Below are 22452 nucleotides of genomic sequence, written 5' to 3' on the forward strand. Positions count from 1 at the left end.
GGTGTTGGGAAAGGAAAAAAAAAGAAACAAAAAACAAAAAAACAAGAAAGCAACAGAACCCAAACCCTTTGCAAGCTGCTTGGTACCTATCTTCCCAGGGCATTTTTAGTGGAATTTCTGCTGGGCCCTGACCTCTGCCCTACTAAATCAGTGAGGACAGAAGCCGTGGGACAGGTTTGGGCATCTGTACTGGAGTAGAAAGAGAAAACAAACACAAGTCGGGCCACAAGTGGATTCTGGACATTTTTAGATGAGGTTAAAAATGTCATGGTGTGCACAGGGAGCAGGCAAAGGACTTTTCTGTGGGAGGCAATGCCTGTAGGCAGAATAAACTGTCCAGTCTACTCTTGGGGAGGAGCTCCCTGCGGTAAGAACAGAGGAATTAGGGGGCCTCGAGGAAGGTGTTGGTTCGGAAGATGGAGGAGACGATCTTGCCGGTGGCATTGATGGTGCCTTCGCTGTCTGAGCTGGACTCAGAGTCGCTGCTCCCAGAGTAGGCGCCCAAACCTGGGAGGATGCCGATACAGACGGCAGCGGAGGGGCAGTGGATGGAGGGACCACTCAGAGATGTGCTTCCAAGAGACACGCAGGACGGGGCTTCTGCAAAAAAGGAGGCAGGACTGTTACTTCATCACCCTTTTCCAAAGGTGATGGTGTGCTTTCCATGTGTAGAGGGCTTTATGTTGGAAGCCTCAAAACAACCCTATGCAGTCGACACTATCATCATCTTCATCTTAATGTTCCTAGTTTACAACTGAGAAAACTGAAGCCACAGCAGAGATCATTTAAAGACCATGCAGAATATCACCAAGTAGCTGGGGCTCTTTTCGCCCCAGGAAACCCAGAGTCACAGCAGAACCTCCATGACAGAAAGCCTCAACCTAGAAAACACAGAACTTGAAGGTTAGAGGAAAAGTTAAGGACTCTCCTCCATCCCTTCTTCTTCCCTGTTTCCAGCCTCATTTAATCACTACAACAACCTGGTATATAGGGATCCCCCATTTTGATGATGAGGGAGGTCCAAAACCCAGCTAAGGTTAAAGGCCACTTAGAGTAGAAAACATTAAACTAAATTTGAATCAAAAGATAATGTACTAAAATGATCCCAGAGCTCACTGTAGAGTAAGGGTTGGAATTCAAACACTGTATCAGGCTGACAAGCATATTACCTTCTAGGGTTTTGCCTTAACAAACCCCTAACACTTCACGTAAATGTGAAAAGGATACATGGTTCCAAGTATATGAAATCAGGAGTAAGTAAAAAATATCACTGAGAAGCAAAGAGATCTCCAACAGCCAGTACACATAGTTTATTTGCTTATACAGGAAGTAATAATAAGGGGAAAGGAAGCTGCTAAAGATAAGTAATGTGAAAACATGGAGATGTAGAAAAGTGAGAGCTCACAATGATTGCAGAGGCTACAAGAGGTAACAAAGGCTACAAGAAAACAGGCAAATATTTACAATAAGTATCACAAAAGCTAATTTCTTTACGATACAAAGAGTTCTTCCAAACCCAACAACAAACCAACAACTGAACAGAAAAGTAGACAGAAGACACGAATAGTTCACAGAAAAAGAAACAAATGACTTTTAAACATAGAATAAACAATATATACGGAGGAATACGCATCTATATATGTTGCTGAGGGAATGTAGGACTATTTGGCTAAGTCCTTCACACTTAAATGATGTTCATGCAGCACTGTTGAGAGTAGAAACCAAAAGGTTCATTGATAGAGGACCAGTGTAATGGACTAGTATTCAGCCATTAAGAAGAATAAAGCATCTGTGTGTGTACTGGTATTGAATGATCTCTAAGATACCATGTGTTAAATGAAAGAGGCAGGGTGAGTACAAGTTATAATCTGGGGGGCGTGGGGGACATTAAATATGCATGATAATGTATGAAAAAATACATTAAAAACTGGTAACAGTGGCTGCTCTGGGGAGAGCAATTGAGTGGCTGAGGACCAGGGGAGACAACTTTTTATTCCACACTCTTGTGTCCCTTTTCAATTTACTATTGGGTGCATATAACTGCCTATTTAGACAATTTTTAAGAAAGCCAAATGCCACAATTCAAAGAGTATCCTAGGCCATTTAATTCAGAAGGAACAGCCCCCCTCTTACCTCTGTAATCCCTGTATTACAGCCAGGAAGGCTGTAGAAGACTGACAGTCCTAATGGCTATCTTCTCCTTATCCATATTCTCCTCATCCATATTCTCCTCAGACTGTAAGTCTCTGGAGGGCAAGGGCTCCTTCTTCTCTATCCCATCCCCTGGGCATAGAGCAGAGGGCCTGGCACAGAGCAGGCCAACATTCACAATGTGTGAGAATGCAGGAAAATGCGTAACAGAGTTTCACTGCAAATGGCTAAATTTTGGGGGTGGGAGTGGGGGTGGGGGGAATGTGAAAATTTGGGACATAACATCAAATTATAAACCATTCATTACCTGAACATTCATTGTATTACTATTTTCACACATACAAGGATACTTTCAGTATTCTGTGAGAAAAATTGGGTTGTTTAAAAACAAAACAAAACAAAACCCTGATATCATAAGGGTATGAATCAGTTACTTAGAAAAGTAATTTATGTGAAGTTATTCAGTGAAATGTGTCCTTTTATTAAGTATTTCAAGGGTGAATTTAATTTTAGGGTCTATCTTAGAAAAGAAAGATCAAGTTCAGAATACCTGTGGAGGACTAGAGCCGGCCTAAGGGAAGGATGGAAGCCAGCCACAGAAATGTAACCAAAGGAATCTGGACCACAGGGGCATTAGCAGAGTTTAAGCAAAAGGACCAAATCTCCCAATTATCTAGGAAGTTTCAAGAAAGAAAAGAGATTGCAACTCTAACAAATTTCATTCCAAAAGCAGTTAACTGGGACTTCCCTGGCAGTCCAGTGGTTAAGACTTTGCCTTCCAGTGTAGGAGGTACAGGTTCGATCCCTGGTCAGAGAACTAAGATCCCACATGCCTCGGGGCCAAAAAATCAAAACATAAAATATTGTAACAAACTCAATAAAGACTTAAAAAAAAAAAAAAACAAAAGCAGTTAACTGCCCACAGAGAACAAAATGGTGCCCTCTGATCTCGCCCATTTGGTGAAGTTTCCTGCCAACTTCTGCGTTTGCAGGACCACACTGTCATACCAAATTAACATTGAAAATTACTAATGGAGAATGTTCTTGGGATTCAGACAGATGCGTGACTTGAGAGTAGATGGGACCAACTTGTGTGTTCACTGGCTCTGCTCAGAGATTAAGTCAGAGCCTCCAGTGGGGGAAGCCTGAATCTCCGTAAGGACTACAGAGCTATCTTCTGGGGGACTAAAGGGGCAAGTCTTCTACTGCCGAGGTCAAGACTCTAACAGAAGCTTCAGGGGATAGTCTTCTCGTGGGGCCTTAGCTCCTAGCAAAAGATATTTCTTGTCCAGTTTCTGCTATAAGAATGGAGGGATTCAGAATGACAAAAATAAGATGGCTCTTAAATACAAGTGTCTGCCTGAGAGAATTTAAAGCAGCCATACAAGTTTCCCTTTCCATTAATTGATATACATAATTCCTATTAGGGAATAAGCACCAGATACAGGGCTACTAGGTAACTAGTTGAAATATATTTTAGATTTCTATGAAGTTTTATATACCTCTGTGTATGTGTGCACACACAGTATATACTTATCCTATTTAAGCAGCCACAGTTTAACAAGTTTTTTATATATTAAAAAGATCCCAGTTAAATGGAACTGTTACACTGCTGATGGGAATGTAAACTGGAATAACTTCTTAGCAGGGCAATTTGGCAATATTTTTCTAAGTTACAAATGTATATCTGACTCAATAATTCTACTTCTAAGTATTTAACCTGACATATTGTGAATGTGAAAAATGATGCATGTACAGGGTTATTTAATGAAACATCATAATAGAGAAAGAATGGAAACAATCTAAATGTTCATCAATAAAAAACGAAATAAATATACTATGGTACAACCATACAATGGATTACTACACAGCCTTAAAAAGGAATGAAGAAGCTCTTTATGCACAGGTATGCTATGATTCCCAAGGTAAGTAAGCAATGAACAGAAGAGTATGTTAATTAAAATAATGATGATGATAGGAAATGCAAAACAACATATGAAGTAAATCTTGCCAAAAAATCAACGTGAATTGACCAAGCTCTAGACCTAATTACCATTTTATAGGAAACACAGGCTATAAAGGAATCCCATGGGGATGCAATTAGCAAAATCTAGAGTGCGGGAAACTCCACAGGGCAGAGGCCCAGTTTCTTCACAAGTAAAATATAAAGGAAACAAAAAATAAATTAAGAAAGAGGAAGAACCCATAGGTTAAATGAGACTTAAAAGACAGATTAGCCTACTGTTAAGATGCCATAAAATGGCAATTTTCCCAAACTGATCAACAGATTCAAGCAATCCCTATCAAAATCCCAGCTGCCTGAATTGACAAGTGGATCCCAAAATTCATATGGAAATGCAAGGGACCTCAAATAGCAAAACAATATTGAAAAAGAACAAACTTGAAAGACTGACACTTCCTGGTTTCAAAACCTACTACAAAGCTAGAATGATCAAAACTGTGTGGTAGGGAATTCCCTGGCAGTCCCGTGGTTAGGACTCTGTGCTCTCACTGCCAAGGGCCTGGGTTCAATCTCTGGTCGGGGAACTAAGATCCCACAAGCCGTGCAGCATGGCCAAAAAATAAAACAAAACAGAAACAAACAAACGAAAACAAAACTGTGTGGTGATGGCATAAGGATAGACATACAAATCAATGGAAGAGAAAAGTGAGTCCAGAAATAAACCCAAACATGCTGTTCAACTGATTTTCAACAAAGTGTCATGACAATTCAGTGGGAGAAAAAACAGTCCTTTCAACAAATTATTGAGTCAAAAAATTAACACAAAATGGGTCAAAGATCAAAATGTAAGTATAAAACTCTTTAAAAAAAAATGTAAGCGTAAATCTTCATGACCATGAATTAGGCAACTGTTTCTTAGATATGACACTTAAAGTACAAGCAACCAAAGAAAAAATAAATTGACGTCATCAAAATGTAAAACCTTGGATTGGAAGAATCAACATTGTGATAATGACTATACTACCCAAAGCAATCTACAGATTCAATGCAATCCCTATCAAACTACCACTGGCATTTTTCACAGAACTAGAACAAAAAATTTCACAATTTGTACGGAAACACAAAAGACCCTGAATAGCAAAAGCAATCTTGAGAAAGAAAAACGGAGCTGGAAGAATCAGGCTCCTGGACTTCAGACTAAACTACAAAGCTACAGTAATCAAGACAGTATGGTACTGACACAAAAACAGAAGTATAGATCAATGGAACAGGATAAAAAGCCCAGAGATAAACCCATGCACATATGGTGACCTTATTTTTGATAAAGGAGGCAAGAATATACAATGGAGAAAGACAGCCTCTTCAATAAGTGGTGCTGGGGAAACTGGACAGCTACATGTAAAAGAACGAAATTAGAACACTCCTTAACACCATACACAAAAACAAACTCAAAATGGATTAAAGACCTAAATGTAAGGCCAGACGCTATAAAACTCTTAGAGGAAAACATAGGCAGAATACTCTATGACATAAATCACAGCAAGATCCTTTTTGACCCACCTCCTAGAGAAATGGAAATAAAAACAAAAATTAAAAAATGGGACCTAATGAAACTTAAAAGCTTTTGCATAGCAAAGGAAACCATAAAAAGACAAAACGACAACCCTCAGAATGGGAGAAAATATTTGCAAACGAAGCAACTGACAAAGGATTAATCTCCAAAATTTACAAGCAGCTCATGAAGCTCAATGCCAAAAAAACAAACAACCCAATCCAAAAATGGGCAGAAGACCTAAATAGACATTTCTCCAAAGAAGATATACAGACTGCCAACAAACACATGAAAGGATGCTCAACATCACTAATCATTAGAGAAATGTAAATCAAAACTACAATGAGGTATCACCTCACACCAGTCAGAATAGCCATCATCAAAAAATCTACAAACAATAAATGCTGAGAGGGTGTGGAGAAAAAGGAACCCTCTTGCACTGTTGGTGGGAATGTAAACTGATACAGCCACTATGGAGAACGTATGGAGGTTCCTTAAGAAACTAAAAATAGAACTCCCGTACAACCCAGCAATCCCACTACTGGGCATATACCCTGAGAAAACCATAATTCAAAAAGAGTCATGTACCACAATGTTCATTGCAGTTCTATTTACAATAGCCAGGACATGGAAGCAACCTAAGTGTCCATTGACAGATAAATGGATAAAGAAGATGTGGCACATATATACAATGGAATATTACTCAGCCATAAAAAGAAATGAAATTGAGTTATCTGTAGTGAGGTGGATGGACCTAGAGTCTGTCATACAGAGTGAAGTAAGTCAGAAAGAGAAAAAGAAATACCGTATGCTAACACATATATATAGAATCTAGAAAAAAAAAAAAAGGGTTCTGAAGAACCTAGGAGCAGGGCAGGAATAAAGATGCAGACATAGAGAATGGACTTGAGGACACGGGGTGGGGGAAGGGTAAGTTGGGACGAAGTGAGAGAGTGGCTTGGACATATATACGCTACCAAATGTAAAATAGATAGCTAGTGGGAAGCAGAAGCATAGCACAGGGAGATCAGCTTGGTGCTTTGTGACCACCTAGAGAGGCGGGATAGGGAGGGTGGGAGGGAGACACAAGAGGGAGGAGATATGGGGATATATATATATGTATAGCTGATTCACTTTGTTATAAAGCAGAAACTAACACACCATTGTAAAGCAATTATAATCCAATAAAGATGTTAAAAATATATATAAATAAATAAATATTTTTTAAAAAAAGAGTGCAGTTTACCCAGAAAAAATAAATAATGAAAAAAAAAAATGTAAAACTTTTGTGCTCCAAAGAACACTATCAAGAAAGTAAAAGTACAACCCACAGAAAGAGACAATATTTATAAATCATCTATCTGACAAGTGTCTAGCATCCAGAACATATAAAGAACACTTACAACTCAAAAATAAAAAGACAAATAACCCAATTTTAAAACAGGCTCAGGATATGAGTAGGTATTTCTCTAAAGAAGATAAACAAATGGCCATTAAGTACACAATGCCAACATCATTAGTCATTAGGGAAACCCCAATCAGAACCACAATAAAGTATCACTTCACACCCAATGGATGGATATAAGAAACACAATAACAACTGTTGATAAGGATGTAAAGAAACTGAAACCCTCATATACTGCTGGTAGAATATAAAAATGGTGCAGCTACAGTGGAAAACAGTGTGGCAGTTCCTCAAAAAGTTAAACATAGGTTTACTGTATGACCCAGCAATTCCACTCTTAGGTATATACCCAAGAGAACTGAAAACAGTTTTTCACACAAAAACTTGGATATGAATGTTCACAGCAGCATGGTTTGTAACAGCCCAAACGTGGAAACAACCCAAATGTTCATCAATTGATGAGTGGACAAAAAGGTGGCATACCATAAAATGGGATATTATTCAGCTGTAAAAAGTACTACTACATGCCACAACATGAACTATGAAAACATTATGTTACGTGAAAAGAAGTCAGACACAAAAGGCCCTATATTGCGTGATTTCATTTATAAAAAGTGTCCAGAAAAGGCAAATCCATAGAGACAGAAGTTGATTGGTGGTTGCTGGTGGCTGTGGAGAGGGAAGAATGGGGAATAACTGCTAATGGGCACGGAGCTTCTTTTTGCGGTGATGAAAATGTTCTGGAATTAGATAGTGGTGATAAATACAGATTCTTCTGAACATACTAAAAACCACTGAACTGTATCCTTTAAAAGGGTGAATTTTATGGTATGTGAATTATATCTCAATCATTTTTTTAAGCCATATAAGCCAAATACAATGTCTAATCCTTCCTTGGATACTAAGTTTTTAAAAAAACCAATTGTCGGATCGGAATAAAAATGGTGGAGTAGCAGGATGTGGAACTCACCTCTTCCCACAGATATATCAAGAATACATCTACAAATGGAACAGTTCTCATAGAACACCTACTGAACACTAGCAGAAGACCTCAAACACCTGAAAGGACAAAAAAGATCTCCATGTAACCAGGTAGGACAAAAGGAAAAAAAAAAAGAGAGAGAGAAAGTGGGACGGGTCTGGCAACCCTGGGAGGGAGCTGAAGGAGAGTAGAGGTTCCTACACCCTCGGAAGTCCCCTCATGGGCGGGGAGATCAGCTGGGACAAAAAAGAAGCTTCAGAGGCTCAGAGGGAGAGCGCAACAACTAGTTAGTGGCAGGCAGGACAGAGAGAGACCTACACAGACAATCTGTGTCACCACTCTGCACACCCCAGCCTGAGAGGCATGTCCACTGGTATGGGCAGGGGCTGGGTGCTGGAACACAGGGTTTAGAGGACAGACCTGGGGAGAGGACTGTTGGGGGCTGTGCAGAGACAGCCTGAAGGGGCTGGAGTGTGGGGTGCTGCAACCAGGAGTGTTCATGGCAGAACCCTGGGCTGCCACAGAAGCGAAGCGCCATTGTTAAGTGGCAATGCAAAAGGGAGGGGTGGGGCCAACACTGCAGTCTCTTTCCCCACTTGCCGTCTCCTGCTTCCTCGGGCTCCATGCGGGGCCCCAGCCCAGGCCAGCTCATGCACCCAAGCTGCTCCGGCCCCCTCCCGCCAGAGCAGGCTCGCATGCTCCGGCCGCTGCCTCAGCGGTCTTGGGAACAGACACCAGTGGGTTGCCCACACGCAGAGATGGGGCTGAAATCACAGCTGAGCCCCAGGGGTCGTGCAACTTAGGAAGCAGAGCTGAAATCTCTCCCCACGGCTGTGCAAACCGCAGATTTACGCCTACACTGCCAGCTTTGTGAATTCAGTGCCTGCGGAACATGTGAACGGACAACTGGTGCTCCCGTGGCTGGGACAGGTCTGGCCTTAACAGCTATGGGCTTTGAGGGCGCGTACACACAGGGGTTGGTCCAGGCCAGGGTCTGAGCTGCCTCCATAGCTCCCATAGCGGGTCCAGGTGTGCAACTACTGCAGTCCTGGGACGCGACTTCAGTGGATCTGCACTGGTGGCCTTGTGAAAACAAAGTCTGAGAGGCACCAGGGCCAACTGCCAGCATACCCACAACTGAGGTGGGGCCTAGGGCAGTGCCAACAACAGTGTACTCTGTGAGCCCACACAACGGGTGAAAGGTGACACAACAGAGCACACTCACAGGTGAACGGCTCCAGCGGAGGAATACTCAGTGGCTCCTCTCCCAGTGGGAGCACTCCAATCCCGCTTACCTCGCACCACAGATCAGAAACACAGCTCAGAAATGGAGCTGGGGGCTTCTACTCCAACAACCAGGGATCAGGCCCTGCCCTGGACAGGGCAGTGACAACCACAGAGCAAAGAGGAGGCCCCGCTCAATAGCCAGTGCAGGCTCTTAATTACCACAACATCAGTCACACCTCCTAGCAAGGGGATAATGGCCTGCATACACTGAGAAAAGAGGTGGCAGGCATCCAAACTAAAAGCAGCCCTCACACCAAAAAATATTAAACCCACAGAGGCTACACAGGGATGTTCCCACATAAAAATAGCCCTCAAAGACCACAGTAGATAATTGTTTCTCCTAAACTCATAGAGCAAGAGAAATATAAGTAAAATGCAGAAGCAGGGGAGCAACTCCCAATGAAAAGATCAAGAGAATTCCCCTGAAAGAATAAACAATGAAACAGACATCTTCAGTCTAATAGACACCAAATTCAAAAAGGAGATAATGAAAATACTGAAGGAATTAAGAAAGGTTATCAATAGAAATGCAGATTACTATAAAAAGGAACTAGAAACTATAAGGAGGAGCAAAGAAAAATTAGAGAATTCACTTGAAGAGATGAAAGCTGAAAGGCTATGAATAGTAGAATGAATAATGCAAAAGAACGAATAAGTGATCTAGAAGATAGAATAATGAATATCACCCAATTAGAACAGGAGACAAAAACCCAAATGAAAAAAAAAAATGAAAAAAATATGAGACCTATGGGATAATATAAAGCGTGCCAACCTATGCATAATAGGGATCCCATAAGAAGAAGAAAGAGAAAAGGGGATTGAAAATGAAGAAATAACAGCTGAAAACTTCCCAAACCTAAAGAAGGAAACAGATATCCAGATACAGAAAGCACAGAGGATCCTGAACAAGGTAAACCCAAACAGACCTACACCAAGACATATTATAATAAAAATGGCAAAAGTTAAAGAGACGATTCTAAAGACAGCAAGAGAAAAACACAGAATCACAAGGGAACACCCATAAGGGTACCAGCTGATATCTCTACAGAAACACTGCAGGCCAGAAGGGAATGGGAAGATATACTCAAAGTCCTGAAAGGGAAAAATCTGCAACCTAGGATACTCTACCCAGCAAGATTATCATTTAGAACAGAGGGAGAGAAAAAGAATTTCTCAGACAAGTAAAAACTAAAAGAATACGGAAATACTGAACCTATCCTAAAGGAAATATTGAAAGGTCTTCTCTAAATACAAAGTCGTAAAAATCTATAGGAAAGAGAAAATCACAACTGGAAAGTAAATCACATAAATAAGACAGTACACAGATTAAAAAAAAAAATCAAAAAATTTCTGTGGAAGTGATGATAACCACAATGAACAGCAAAAGGATGAACATGAAGATGCAAAAGAGGACGTTAAAATCATAATATGTGGGGGAGGAGAGTACGAAAATGTAGATTTTTTTTTTTTTTTTCCTAGAATGTTTTTGGGCCTATATAACTACCAGTCTAAAGCAAGCAGATATAGGAAGGGGTTAACATACTTGAAAAACAGGGCAACCACAAATCAAAAACATACAATAGATTCACGAAAACCAAAAAGAACATAAGCATAATACAAAAGAAAATCATCAAACCACAAAAGGAAAAACAAAGAGAGACAAAGAAGAAATATAAAATCAACAGGAAGACAAGGTTTAAAATGGCAATGAATACATATCTATCATTAATTATCTTAAATGTCAATGGACTAAATTCTCCAATCAAAAGACACAGTGATCATCCAAATTGAAAATAAATAAGGGAGCCTGAACAAAGATGGTGGAGTAGAAGGACGTGCTCTCACTCGCTCTAGTGAGAACACCAGAATCACAACTAGCTGCTGGACAATCATCGACAGGAAGACACAGGAACTCACCAAAAAAGATACCCCACATCCAAAGACAAAGGAGAAGCCACAATGAGACGGTAGGAGGGGTGCAATCACAGCAAAATCAAATCCCATAACTGCTGGGTGGGTGACTCACAGACTGGAGAACACTTATACCACAGAAGTCCACCCACTGGAGTGAAGGTTCTGAGCCCCACATCAGGCTTCCCAACCTGGGGGTCTGGCAACAGGAGGAGGAATTCCTAGAGAATCAGACTTTGAAGGCCAGTGGGATTTGATTGCAGGACTTCGACAGGACTGGGGGAAACAGAGACTCCACTCTTGGAGGGCACACACAAAAGGACTGTGTGCATTGGGACCCAGGGGAAGGAGCAGTGAACCCAGGGAAGACTAAACCAGACGTATCTGCTAGTGTTGGAGGGTCTCCTGCAGAGGCGGGGGTGGCTGTGGCTCACCGTGGGGACAAGAACACTGGCAGCACAAGTTCTGGGAAGTACTCCTTGGCGTGAGCCCTCCCAGAGTCAGCCATTAGCCCCACCAAAGAGCCCAGGTAGGCTCCAGTGTTGGGTGTCTCAGGCCAAACAACGAACAGGGAGGGAACCCAGCCCCACCCATCAACAGTCAAGCGGATTAAAGTTTTACTGAGCTCTGCCCACCAGAGCAACAGTCAGCTCTACCCACCACCAGTCCCTCCCATCAGGAAACCTGCACAAGCCTCTTAGATAGCCTCATCCACCAGAGGGCAGACAGCAGAAACAAGAAGAACTACAATCCTGCAGCCTGTGGAACAAAAACCACATTCACAGAAAGATAGACAAGATGAAAAGGCAGAGGGCTATGTACCAGATGAAGGAACAAGATAAAACCCCAGAAAAACAACTAAATGAAGTGGAGATAGGGAACCTTCCAGAAAAAGAATTCAGAATAATGATAGTGAGGGTGATCCAGGACCTTGGAAAAAGAATGGAGGCAAAGATCGAGAAGATGCAAGAAATGTTTTAAAAAGACCTAGAAGAATTTAAGAACAAACAAACAGAGACGAACAATACAATAACTGAAATGAAAACTACACTGGAAGGAATCAATAGCAGAATAACTTAAGCAGAAGAACGGATAAGTGACCTGGAAGACAGAATGGTAGAATTCACTGCTGCAGAGCAGAATAAAGAAAAAAGAATGAAAAGAAATGAAGACAGCCTAAGAGACCTCTGGGACAACATTAAATGCAACAACATTCGCATTATAGGGGTCCCAGAAGGAGAAGAGAGAGAGAAAGGACCAGAGAAAATATCTGAAGAAATTATAGTCAAAAACTTCCCTAACATGGGAAAGGAAATAGCCACCCAAGTCCACGAAACGCAGCAAGTCCCATACAGGATAAACCCAAGGAGAAACACGCCGAGACACATAGTAATCAAATTGGCAAAAATTAAAGACAAAGAAAAATTATTGAAAGCAGCAAGGGAAAAATGACAAATAACATACAAGGGAACTCCCATAAGGTTAACAGCTGATTTCTCAGCAGAAACTCTACAAGGCAGAAGGGAGTGGCATGATAAAGTGATGAAAGGGAAGAACCTACAACCAAGATTACTCTACCCAGCAAGAATCTCATTCAGATTCAATAGAGAAATCAAAAGCTTTACAGACAAGCAAAAGCTAAGAGAATGCAGCACCACCAAACCAGCTCTACAACAAATGCTAAAGGAACTTCTCTAAGTGGGAAACACAAGAGAAGAAAAGGACCTACAAAAAACAAACCCAAAACAATTAATAAAATGGTCATAGGAACATACATATCGATAATTGCCTTATACGTGAATGGATTAAATGCTCCAACCAAAAGACATAGGCATGCTGAATGGATACAAAAACAAGACCCATATATATGCTGTCTACAAGAGACCCACTTCAGACCTAGGGACACATACAGACTGAAAGTGAGGGGATGGAAAAAGATATTCCATGCAAATGGAAATCAAAAGAAAGCTGGAGTAGCAATACTCATGTCAGATAAAATAGACTTTAAAATAAAGAATGTAACAAGAGCGCTTCCCTGGTGGCATAGTGGTTGAGAATCTGCCTGCTAATGCAGGGGACACGGGTTCGAGTCCTGGTCTGGGAAGATCCCACATGCCGTGGAGCAACTAGGCCCGTGAGCCACAACTACTGAGCCTGCACGTCTGAAGCCTGTGCTCTGCAACAAGAGAGGCCATGATAGTGAGAGGCCCGCGCACCGCAATGAAGAGTGGCCCCCGCTTGCCACAACTAGAGAAAGCCCTTGCACAGAAACGAAGACCCAACACAGCCATAAATAAATAAATAAATAAATAAATAAATAAATAAATAAATAAATTTAAGAATGTTACAAGAGAGAAGGAAGGACACTACATAATGATCAAGGGATCAATCCAAGAAGAAGGTATAACAATTATAAATCTATACACACCCAACATAGGAACACCTCAATACATAAGGCAACTGCTAACAGCTGCAAAAGAGGAAATCAACAGTAACACAATAATAGTGGGGGACTTTAACACCTCACTTACACCAATGGACAGATCAACCAAAATGAAAATAAATAAGGAAACAGAAGCTTTAAATGACACAGTACACCAGATGGGTTTAACTGATATTTATAGGACATTCTATCCAAAAACAGCAGATTACACTTTGTTCTCAAGTGCTCACAGAACATTCTCCAGGATAGATCACATCTTGGGTCACAAATCAAGCCTCAGTAAATTTAAGAAAATTGAAATCATATCAACCATCTTTTCTGACCACAATGCTATGAGATTAGAAATCAATTACAGGGAAAAAACCGTAAAAAACACAAACACATGGAGGCTGAACAATACGTTACTAAATAACCAAGAGATCACTAAAGAAATCAAAGAGGAAATCAAAAAATACCTAGAGACAAATGACAATGAAAACACGATGATCCAAAACCTATGGGATGCAGCAAAAGCAGTTCTAAGAGGGAAGTTTATAGCTATACAAGCCTACCTCAAGAAACAAGAAAAATTTCAAGTAAACAATCTAACCTTACACCTAAAGGAACTAGAGACAGAAGAACAAACAAAACCCAAAGTTAGCAAAAGAAAAGAAATCATAATCAGAGCAGAAATAAATGAAACAGAAACAAAGAAAACAGCAGCAAAGATCAACAGAACTGGGAAGCAACCGCATACATAGCACAGGGAGATCAGCTCTGTGCTTTGTGACCACCTAGAGGTGTGGGGTGGGGAGGGTGGGAGGGAGGGAGATGCAAGAGGGAAGAGATATGGGAACATATGTATATGTAAAACTGATTCACTTTGTTATAAAGCAGAAACTAACACACCATTGTAAAGCAATTATACTCCAATAAAGATGTTAAAAAAAAGAAAAAGATCAATAGAACTAAAAGTTGGTTCTTTGAGAAGATAAACAAAATTGATAAACCATTAGCCAGACTCATCAAGAAAAAGAGGGACAGGACTCAAATCAATAAAATTAGAAATGAAACAGGAGAAGTTACAACAGACACCACAGAAATACAAAGCATCCTAAGAGACTACTACAAGCAACTCTATGCCAATGAAATGGACAACCTGGAAGAAATGGACAAATTCTTAGAAAGGTATAACCTTCCAAGACTGAACCAGGAAGAAACAGAAAATATGAACAGACCAATCACAAGTCATGAAATTGAAACTGTGATTAAAAATCTTCCAACAAAAAAAAAAAAAAAAAATCTTCCAACAAACAAAAGTCCAGGACCAGATGGCTTCACAGGTGAATTCTATCAAACATTTAGAGAAGAGCTAACACCCATCCTTCTCAAACTCTCCCAAAAAACTGCAGAGGAAGGAACACTCCCAAACTCATTCTATGAGGCCACCATCACCCTGATACCAAAACCAGACAAAGACACTACAAAAAAAGAAAATTACAGACCAATATCACTGATGAATATAGATGCAAAAATCCTCAACAAAATACTAGCAAACGGAATCCAACAACACATTAAAAGGATCATACACCATGATCAAGTGGGATTTATCCCAGGGATGCAAGGATTCTTCAATATACGCATATCAATCAATGTGATACACCATATTAACAAATTGAAGAATAAAAACCATATGATCATCTCAACAGATGCAGAAAAAGCTTTTGACAAAATTCAACACCCATTTATGATAAAAACTCTCCAGAAAGTGGGCATAGAGGGAACCTACCTCAACATAATAAAGGTCATATATGACAAACCCACAGCAAACATCACTCTCAATGGTGAAAAACTGAAAGCATTTCCTCTAAGATCAGGAACAAGACAAGGATGTCCACTCTCACCACTATTATTCAACACAGTTTTGGAAGTCCTAGCCATGGCAATCAGAGAAGAAAAAGAAATAAAAGGAATACAAATTGGAAAAGAAGAAGTAAAACTGTCACTGTTTGCAGATGACATGATACTATATATAGAGAATCCTAAAGATGCCACCAGAAAACTACTAGAGCTAATCAATGAATTTGGTAACGTTGCAGGATACAAAATTAATGCACAGAAATCTCTTGCATTCCTATACACTAATGAAGAAAAATCTGAAAGAGAAATTAAGGAAACACTGCCATTTACCACTGCAACAAAAGGAATAAAATACCTAGGAATAAACCTACCTAGGGAGACAAAAGACCTGTATGCAGAAAACTATAAGACACTGATGAAAGAAATTAAAGATGATACCAACAGATGGAGAGATATACCATGTTCTTGGATTGGAAGAATCAATATTGTGAAAATGACTATATTACCCAAAGCAACCTACAGATTCAATGCAATCCCTATCAAATTGCCAATGGCATTTTTTACACTAGAACAAAAAATCTTAAAATTTGTATGGAGACACAAAAGACCGTGAATAGCCAAAGCAGTCTTGAGGGGAAAAAACGGAGCTGGAGGAATCAGACTCCCTGACTTCAGACTATACTACAAAGCTCCAGTAATCAAGACAATATGGTACTGGCACAAAAACAGAAACATAGATCAATGGAACAAGATAGAAAGTGCAGAGGTAAACCCACGCACCTATGGTCAACTAATCTATGACAAAGGAGGCAAGGATATACAATGGAGAAAAAACAGTCTCTTCAATAAGTGGTGCTGGGAAAACTGGACAGCTACATGTAAAAGAATGAAATTAGAACACTCCTTAACTCCATACACAAAAATAAACTCAAAACGGATTAGAGACCTAAATGTAAGACCGGACACTATAATACTCTTAGAGGAAAACATAGGAAGAACACTCTTTGATATAAATCACAGCAAGATCTTTTTTGATTCACCTCCTAGAGTAATGGAAATAAAAACAAAAATAAACAAATGGGACCTAATGAAACTTCAAAGCTTTTGCACAGCAAAGGAAACCATAAACAAGATGAAAAGGCAACCCTCAGAATGGGAGAAAATATTTGCAAATGAATCAACAAAGGATTAATCTCCAAAATATATAAACAGCTCATTCAGCTCAATATTAAAGAAACAAACAACCCAATCCAAAAATGGGCAGAAGACCTAAATAGACATTTCTCCAAAGAAGACATACAGATGGCCAAGAAGCACATGAAAAGCTGCTCAACATCACTAATTATTAGAGAAATGCAAATCAAAACTACAATGAGGTATCACCTCACACCAGTTAGAATGGGCATCATCAGAAAATCTACAAACAACAAATGCTGGAGAGTGTGTGGAGAAAAGGGAACCCTCTTGCACTGCTGGTGGGAACGTAAGCTGATACAGCTACTATGGAGAACAGTATGGAGGTTCCTTAAAAAACTAAAAATAGAATTACCATATGATCCAGCAATCCCACTACTGGGCATATACCCAGAGAAAACCATAATTCAAAAAGACACATGCACCCCAGTGTTCATTGCAGCACTATTTACAATAGCCAGGTCATGGAAGCAACCTACATGCCCATCGACAGACGAATGGATAAAGAAGATGTGGCACGTATATACAATGGAATATTACTCAGCCATAAAAAGGAATGAAATTGAGTCATTTGTTGAGACGTGGATGGATCTAGAGACTGTCATACAGAGTGAAGTAAGTCAGAAAGAGAAAAACAAATATCGTATATTAACGCATGTATGTGGAACCTAGAAAAATGGTACAGATGACCGGTTTGCAGAACAGAAGTTGAGACACAGATGTAGAGAACAAACGTACGGGCACCAAGGGGGGAAAGCCGCAGGGGGTGGGAATGGTCGTGTGATGAACTGGGCGAATGTGATTGACATGTATACACTGATGTGTATAAAACTGATGACTAACTAGAACCTGCTGTATAAAAAAAGTAAAATAAAATTTAAAAATTAAAAAAAAAAAACGACACAGAGTGGCAGATTGGATAAAAAAACTAGAGCCTACAATATGCTGCTTACAAGGGACACACTTTAGGGCAAAGGACACACATAGATTAAAAATGAGGGCATGGAAAAAGATCTTTCGTGCAAACAGATATGACAAGAAAGCGAGGGTCACAATACTCATATCAGACAAAATAGACTTTAAAACAAAGATAACGAAGGACACTATATAATGATAAAAGGATCGATATAAGGAGAGGATATTATACTTGTCAACATATATGCACCCAACATAGGAGCACCAAAATATATAAAACATATACTAACAGACATAAAGGGAGAAACTGACAGGAATACAATAATAGTAGGAGACTTTAACACCCCACTTGTATCAATGGACAGATCTTCGAGACAAAAAATCAATAAAACAACAGAGATCCTAAATGACAGAATAGAACAGTTAGACTTAATTGATATACTCAGGACATTACATCCAAAAAAAGCAGAATACACATTCCTTTCAAGTGCACGTGGAACATTCTCTAGGACTGACTTGGGCACAAAACAAGCCTAAACAAATTTAAGAGTATAAAAATTATTTCAAGCATCTTTTCTGACCACAATAGCATGAAACCAAAAATCAACCACTGAAAAAGAAACAAAACAAAACAAAAAAACAATTACATGGAGACTAAACATGCTACTAAAAAACCAATGGATCAACAATGAAACCAAAGAAGAAATTTAACAATACCTTGAGACAAATGACAATGAAAACACAACCATACAAAATCCATGGGATGCAGCAAAAGCAGTTCTCAGAAGGAAGTTCATAGCAATATAGGGGCCTTCTTTAAGAAACAAGAAAAATCTCAAATAAACACCATAACCCACCACCAAAAAGAATTAGAAAAAAAAGAACAAACAAAACCTAAAGTCAGCAGAAGGAAGGAGATAAGAAAGATGAGAGAGTAAATAAATAAAATAGAAATTTAAAAAACAATAGAAAAAAATCTATAAAACCAAGAGCTGGTTCTTTGAACGGTTAACAAAATTGACAAACCTCTGGTTGGGCTCGACAAGAAGAAAAGAGAGAAGACCCAAATAAACAAAATAAGAAATGAAAGCGGAAAAATCACAACAGATATCACAGAAGTGCAACAAACCATAAGAGAATACTGTGAACAATTATATGCCAACAAATTTGACAACCTTGAAGAAATGTACAACTTTCCTACAAACATACAGGCCACCAAAACTGAATCAAGAAGAAATAGATAACTTGAGCAGACCGGTCACTAGAAATGAAATAGAATCTGTAATAAAAAAAACTCCCTACAAACAAAAGTCCAGGACCAAATGGCTTCACTAGGGAATTCTACCAAACATACAAAGAAGAACTTATAGCGATCCTTCTCAAACTCTTCCAAAAAACTGAAGAGGAGGGTACACTCCCAATGGGTTGACATTCTATGAAGCCACCATCACCGATACCAAAACCAGACAAAGACACTACAAAAAAAAGAAAGTTACAGGCGAATATCTGTGATGAATATAGACGCAAAAATTCTCAACAAAATATTAGCAAACCAAATCAAAAAATACATAAAAAAGGTCATACACCACGACCAAGTTGGATTCATCCCAGGGTCACAAGGATGGTTCAACATACTCAAATCAGTATGTGGGACTTCCCTAGTGGTGCAGTGGTTGAGCATCCGCCTGCCAATGCAGGGGACACAGGTTCGAGCCCTGGCCTGGGAAGATCCCACATGCCTCGGAGCAACTAAACCCACGCGCCACAACTGAGCCTGTGCGCCACAACAACTGAAGCCCGCGTGCCTAGAGCCAATGACGTTAGGACACACCCTCACACCATACACAAAAATAAACTCAAAATGGCTTAAAGAATTAAACATAAGAGAAGACACCATAAAGCTCTTAGAAGAAAACACAGGCAAAACACTCTCTGACATAAACCGTACCAATGTTTTCTTAGGTCAGTCTCCCAAGGCAATAGAAATAAAAGCAAAACTTAAAAAATGGGACCTAATCAAACTTACAAGCTTTTGCACAGCAAAGGAAACCATAAATAAAACAAAAAGACAACCTATGGACTGGGAGAAAATGTTTGCAAATGATGTGACGGACAAGGGCCTAATTACAAAAATATACAAACAGCTCATACAACCAAACAACAAAAAAACAAACAACCCAATCCAAAAACGGGCAGAAGACCTAAACAGACATTTCTCCAAAGAAGGCATACAGACATGAAAAGATACTCAACAGCACTAATTATTAGAGAAATACAAATCAAACCTACAATGAGGTACCACCTCACACTGGTCAGAGTAGCCATCATTAAAAAGTCTACAAATAACAAATGCTGGAGAGGGTGTGGAGAAGAGGGAACCTTCCTACACCGTTGGTGGGAATGTAAATTGGTGCAGCCACTATGGAAAACAGTATGGTGGTTCCTCAAAAAAACTAAAAATTGAGTTGCCGGGCTTCCCTGGTGGTGCAGTGGTTGAGAGTCTGCCTGCCAATGCAGGGGACATGGGTTCGAGCCCTGGTCTGGGAAGATCCCACATGCCGCGGAGCGACTTGGCCCATGAGCCACAATTGCTGAGCCTGCGCGTCTGGAGCCTGTGCTCCGCAACAAGAGAGGTCGCGATAGTGAGAGGCCTGCACGCCGCGATGAAGAGTGGCCCCTACGTGCCGCAACTGGAGAAGGCCCTCACACAGAAACGAAGACCCAACACAGCCATAAATAAATAAATAAATAAATAAAATTTTAAAATAAATAAAGCAAATAATTAAAAAAAAAAAAATTGAGTTGCCATATTATCCAGCAATCCCACTCCTGGGCATATACCCAGACAAAACTCTAATTCAAAAAGACACATGCACCTCTATATTCATAGCAGCACTATTTACAATAGCCAAGACATGGAAACAACCTAAATGTCCATCGATAGAGGAATGGATAAAGATGTAGTGTGTGTGTGTCTGTGTGTGTGTGTGTGTGTATGTGTGTGTACACACACATACACACACACACACACAGACACACACACGCAATGGAATATTACTCGGCCATAAAAGAAGAATGAAATAAAGCCATTTGCAGCAACATGGGTGAACCTAGAGATTATCATACTAAGTGAAGTAAGTCAGAAAGAGAAAGACAAATACCATCTGATATTACTTATATGTGGAATCTAAGACATGGCACACATCAGCATAACTATGAAACAAAAACAGACTCACAGATATAGAGAACAGATTTGTGGTTGCCAAGGGTAAGGCAGGATGGGGGAGGGAAGGATTGGGAGTTTGGGATTAGCAGAGGCAAACTATTATATATAGCATGGATAAACAACAAGGTCCTATTATATAGTACAGGGAACTATATTCAATATCCTATGACCAACCACAATGGAAAAGAATATGAAAAATATATATGTATAACTGAGTCACTTTGCTGTACAGAAGAAATTAACACATTATAAATCAACTATACTTCAATACAATTTAAAAAAACAATTAAGTGATCACAGTGTTGCATTTGAATCTTAAAAACAAAAATCAACTGTCAAGAAAAAAATGTATGGGAAAACTGAGGAAAATGAATACTAATCTGGTACTTGATAACATTTAGGAATTACTATAATTATTTCAGGTGTGATAATAGTATTGCAATTATGTTAAAAAAACAAAGAATCCTTTTTTTTTTTAGGGATACATACAGAAGAATTATAGATGAAATAATTTGATGTCTGAGATTTGTCTCAAAATACTACAGTCGGGAGATTTAAATGAAATAGGATTGGATGGGGAATTCCCTGGCGGTCCAGTGGTTAGGACTCAGCACTTTCACTGCCGTGGCCTGGGTTCAATCCCTGGTCGGGGAACTAACATCCCACAAGCCGTGCAGTGCAACCAAAAAATAATAATAATAATAAATAATAAATAAAACTTTCTTTAAAAAAAAAAGATTGGACATGTGTTAAAAATTGTTGGGACTCCCCTGGTGGCGCAGTGGTTAAGAATCCACCTGCCAATGCAGGGGACACGGATTCGAGCCCTGGTTCGGGAAGATCTCACACGCCACGGAGCAACTAAGCCCATGAACCACAACTACTGAGCCCGCATGCCACAGTTACTGAAGCCTGTGTGCCTAGAGCCCATGCTCCACAGCAAGAGAAGCCACTGCAACGAGAAGCCCGCACACTGCGACGAAGAGTAGCCCCTGCTCGCTGCAACTAGAGAAAGCCCATGCGTAGCAACGAAGACCCAATGCAGCCAAAAATAAATTAATTAATTAATTTTAAAAAAAACTGTTGAAGGTACGTGACGGGGTTCATTATACTATCATCTCAATATTTGAATGTTTTAAGTTATCTACAATAAAACACTTTAAAAAAAAAAGAGAATATTTGTAATTGCTTATACATACATAGAATAGCTCTGGATATATACATATATACATTAAAAATATACAATACTATTTCCCACTGGGAAGGAGAATTGGATGGAAGAGGACATACAGGTAGAAGGGAGGCTCTTCGCTTAGTATCTTTTTCAAAAGTAAATTCTAGAGTAAAAAGATATCAGCAACAGCTCACCATTACTGGAGTTCAGTGGATATACTTTTTAAAATAATCATTATTTTTTTGAAAGAAAAAAATATATTTTAAAATATCCTTTTTTGTGTGTGTGTGACAGAGAAATAAATGTAAGCCCTGTTTTATCGATGACCCTTTGAGTTCAGCTCAGAGTCTCAATTCCACAGGGAGTCAGGAGTAGAACTGAAAACACTCTTGAATTTCTTATCCTTGATT

General features: G+C 39.6%; 1 protein-coding gene across 1 annotated transcript in view; it reads right to left on the reverse strand.

Annotated features, from left to right (window-relative positions):
- Positions 1-230: 230 nt before the first annotated feature.
- Positions 231-22452, reverse strand: part of PSME3IP1 (proteasome activator subunit 3 interacting protein 1) — a 42187-nt gene continuing 19965 nt past the window's right edge. Inside the window, exon 7 of the mRNA XM_082437008.1 lies at positions 231-600. Within this exon, the coding sequence (XP_082293134.1) occupies positions 383-600 (218 nt within the window). The 3' untranslated portion in view covers positions 231-382. The remainder of the gene's footprint in view (positions 601-22452) is intronic.

The sequence above is a fragment of the Balaenoptera physalus genome (assembly GCF_965194825.1).
Source record: "Balaenoptera physalus genome assembly, chromosome: 19".
Lineage (NCBI taxonomy): Eukaryota > Metazoa > Chordata > Mammalia > Artiodactyla > Balaenopteridae > Balaenoptera > Balaenoptera physalus.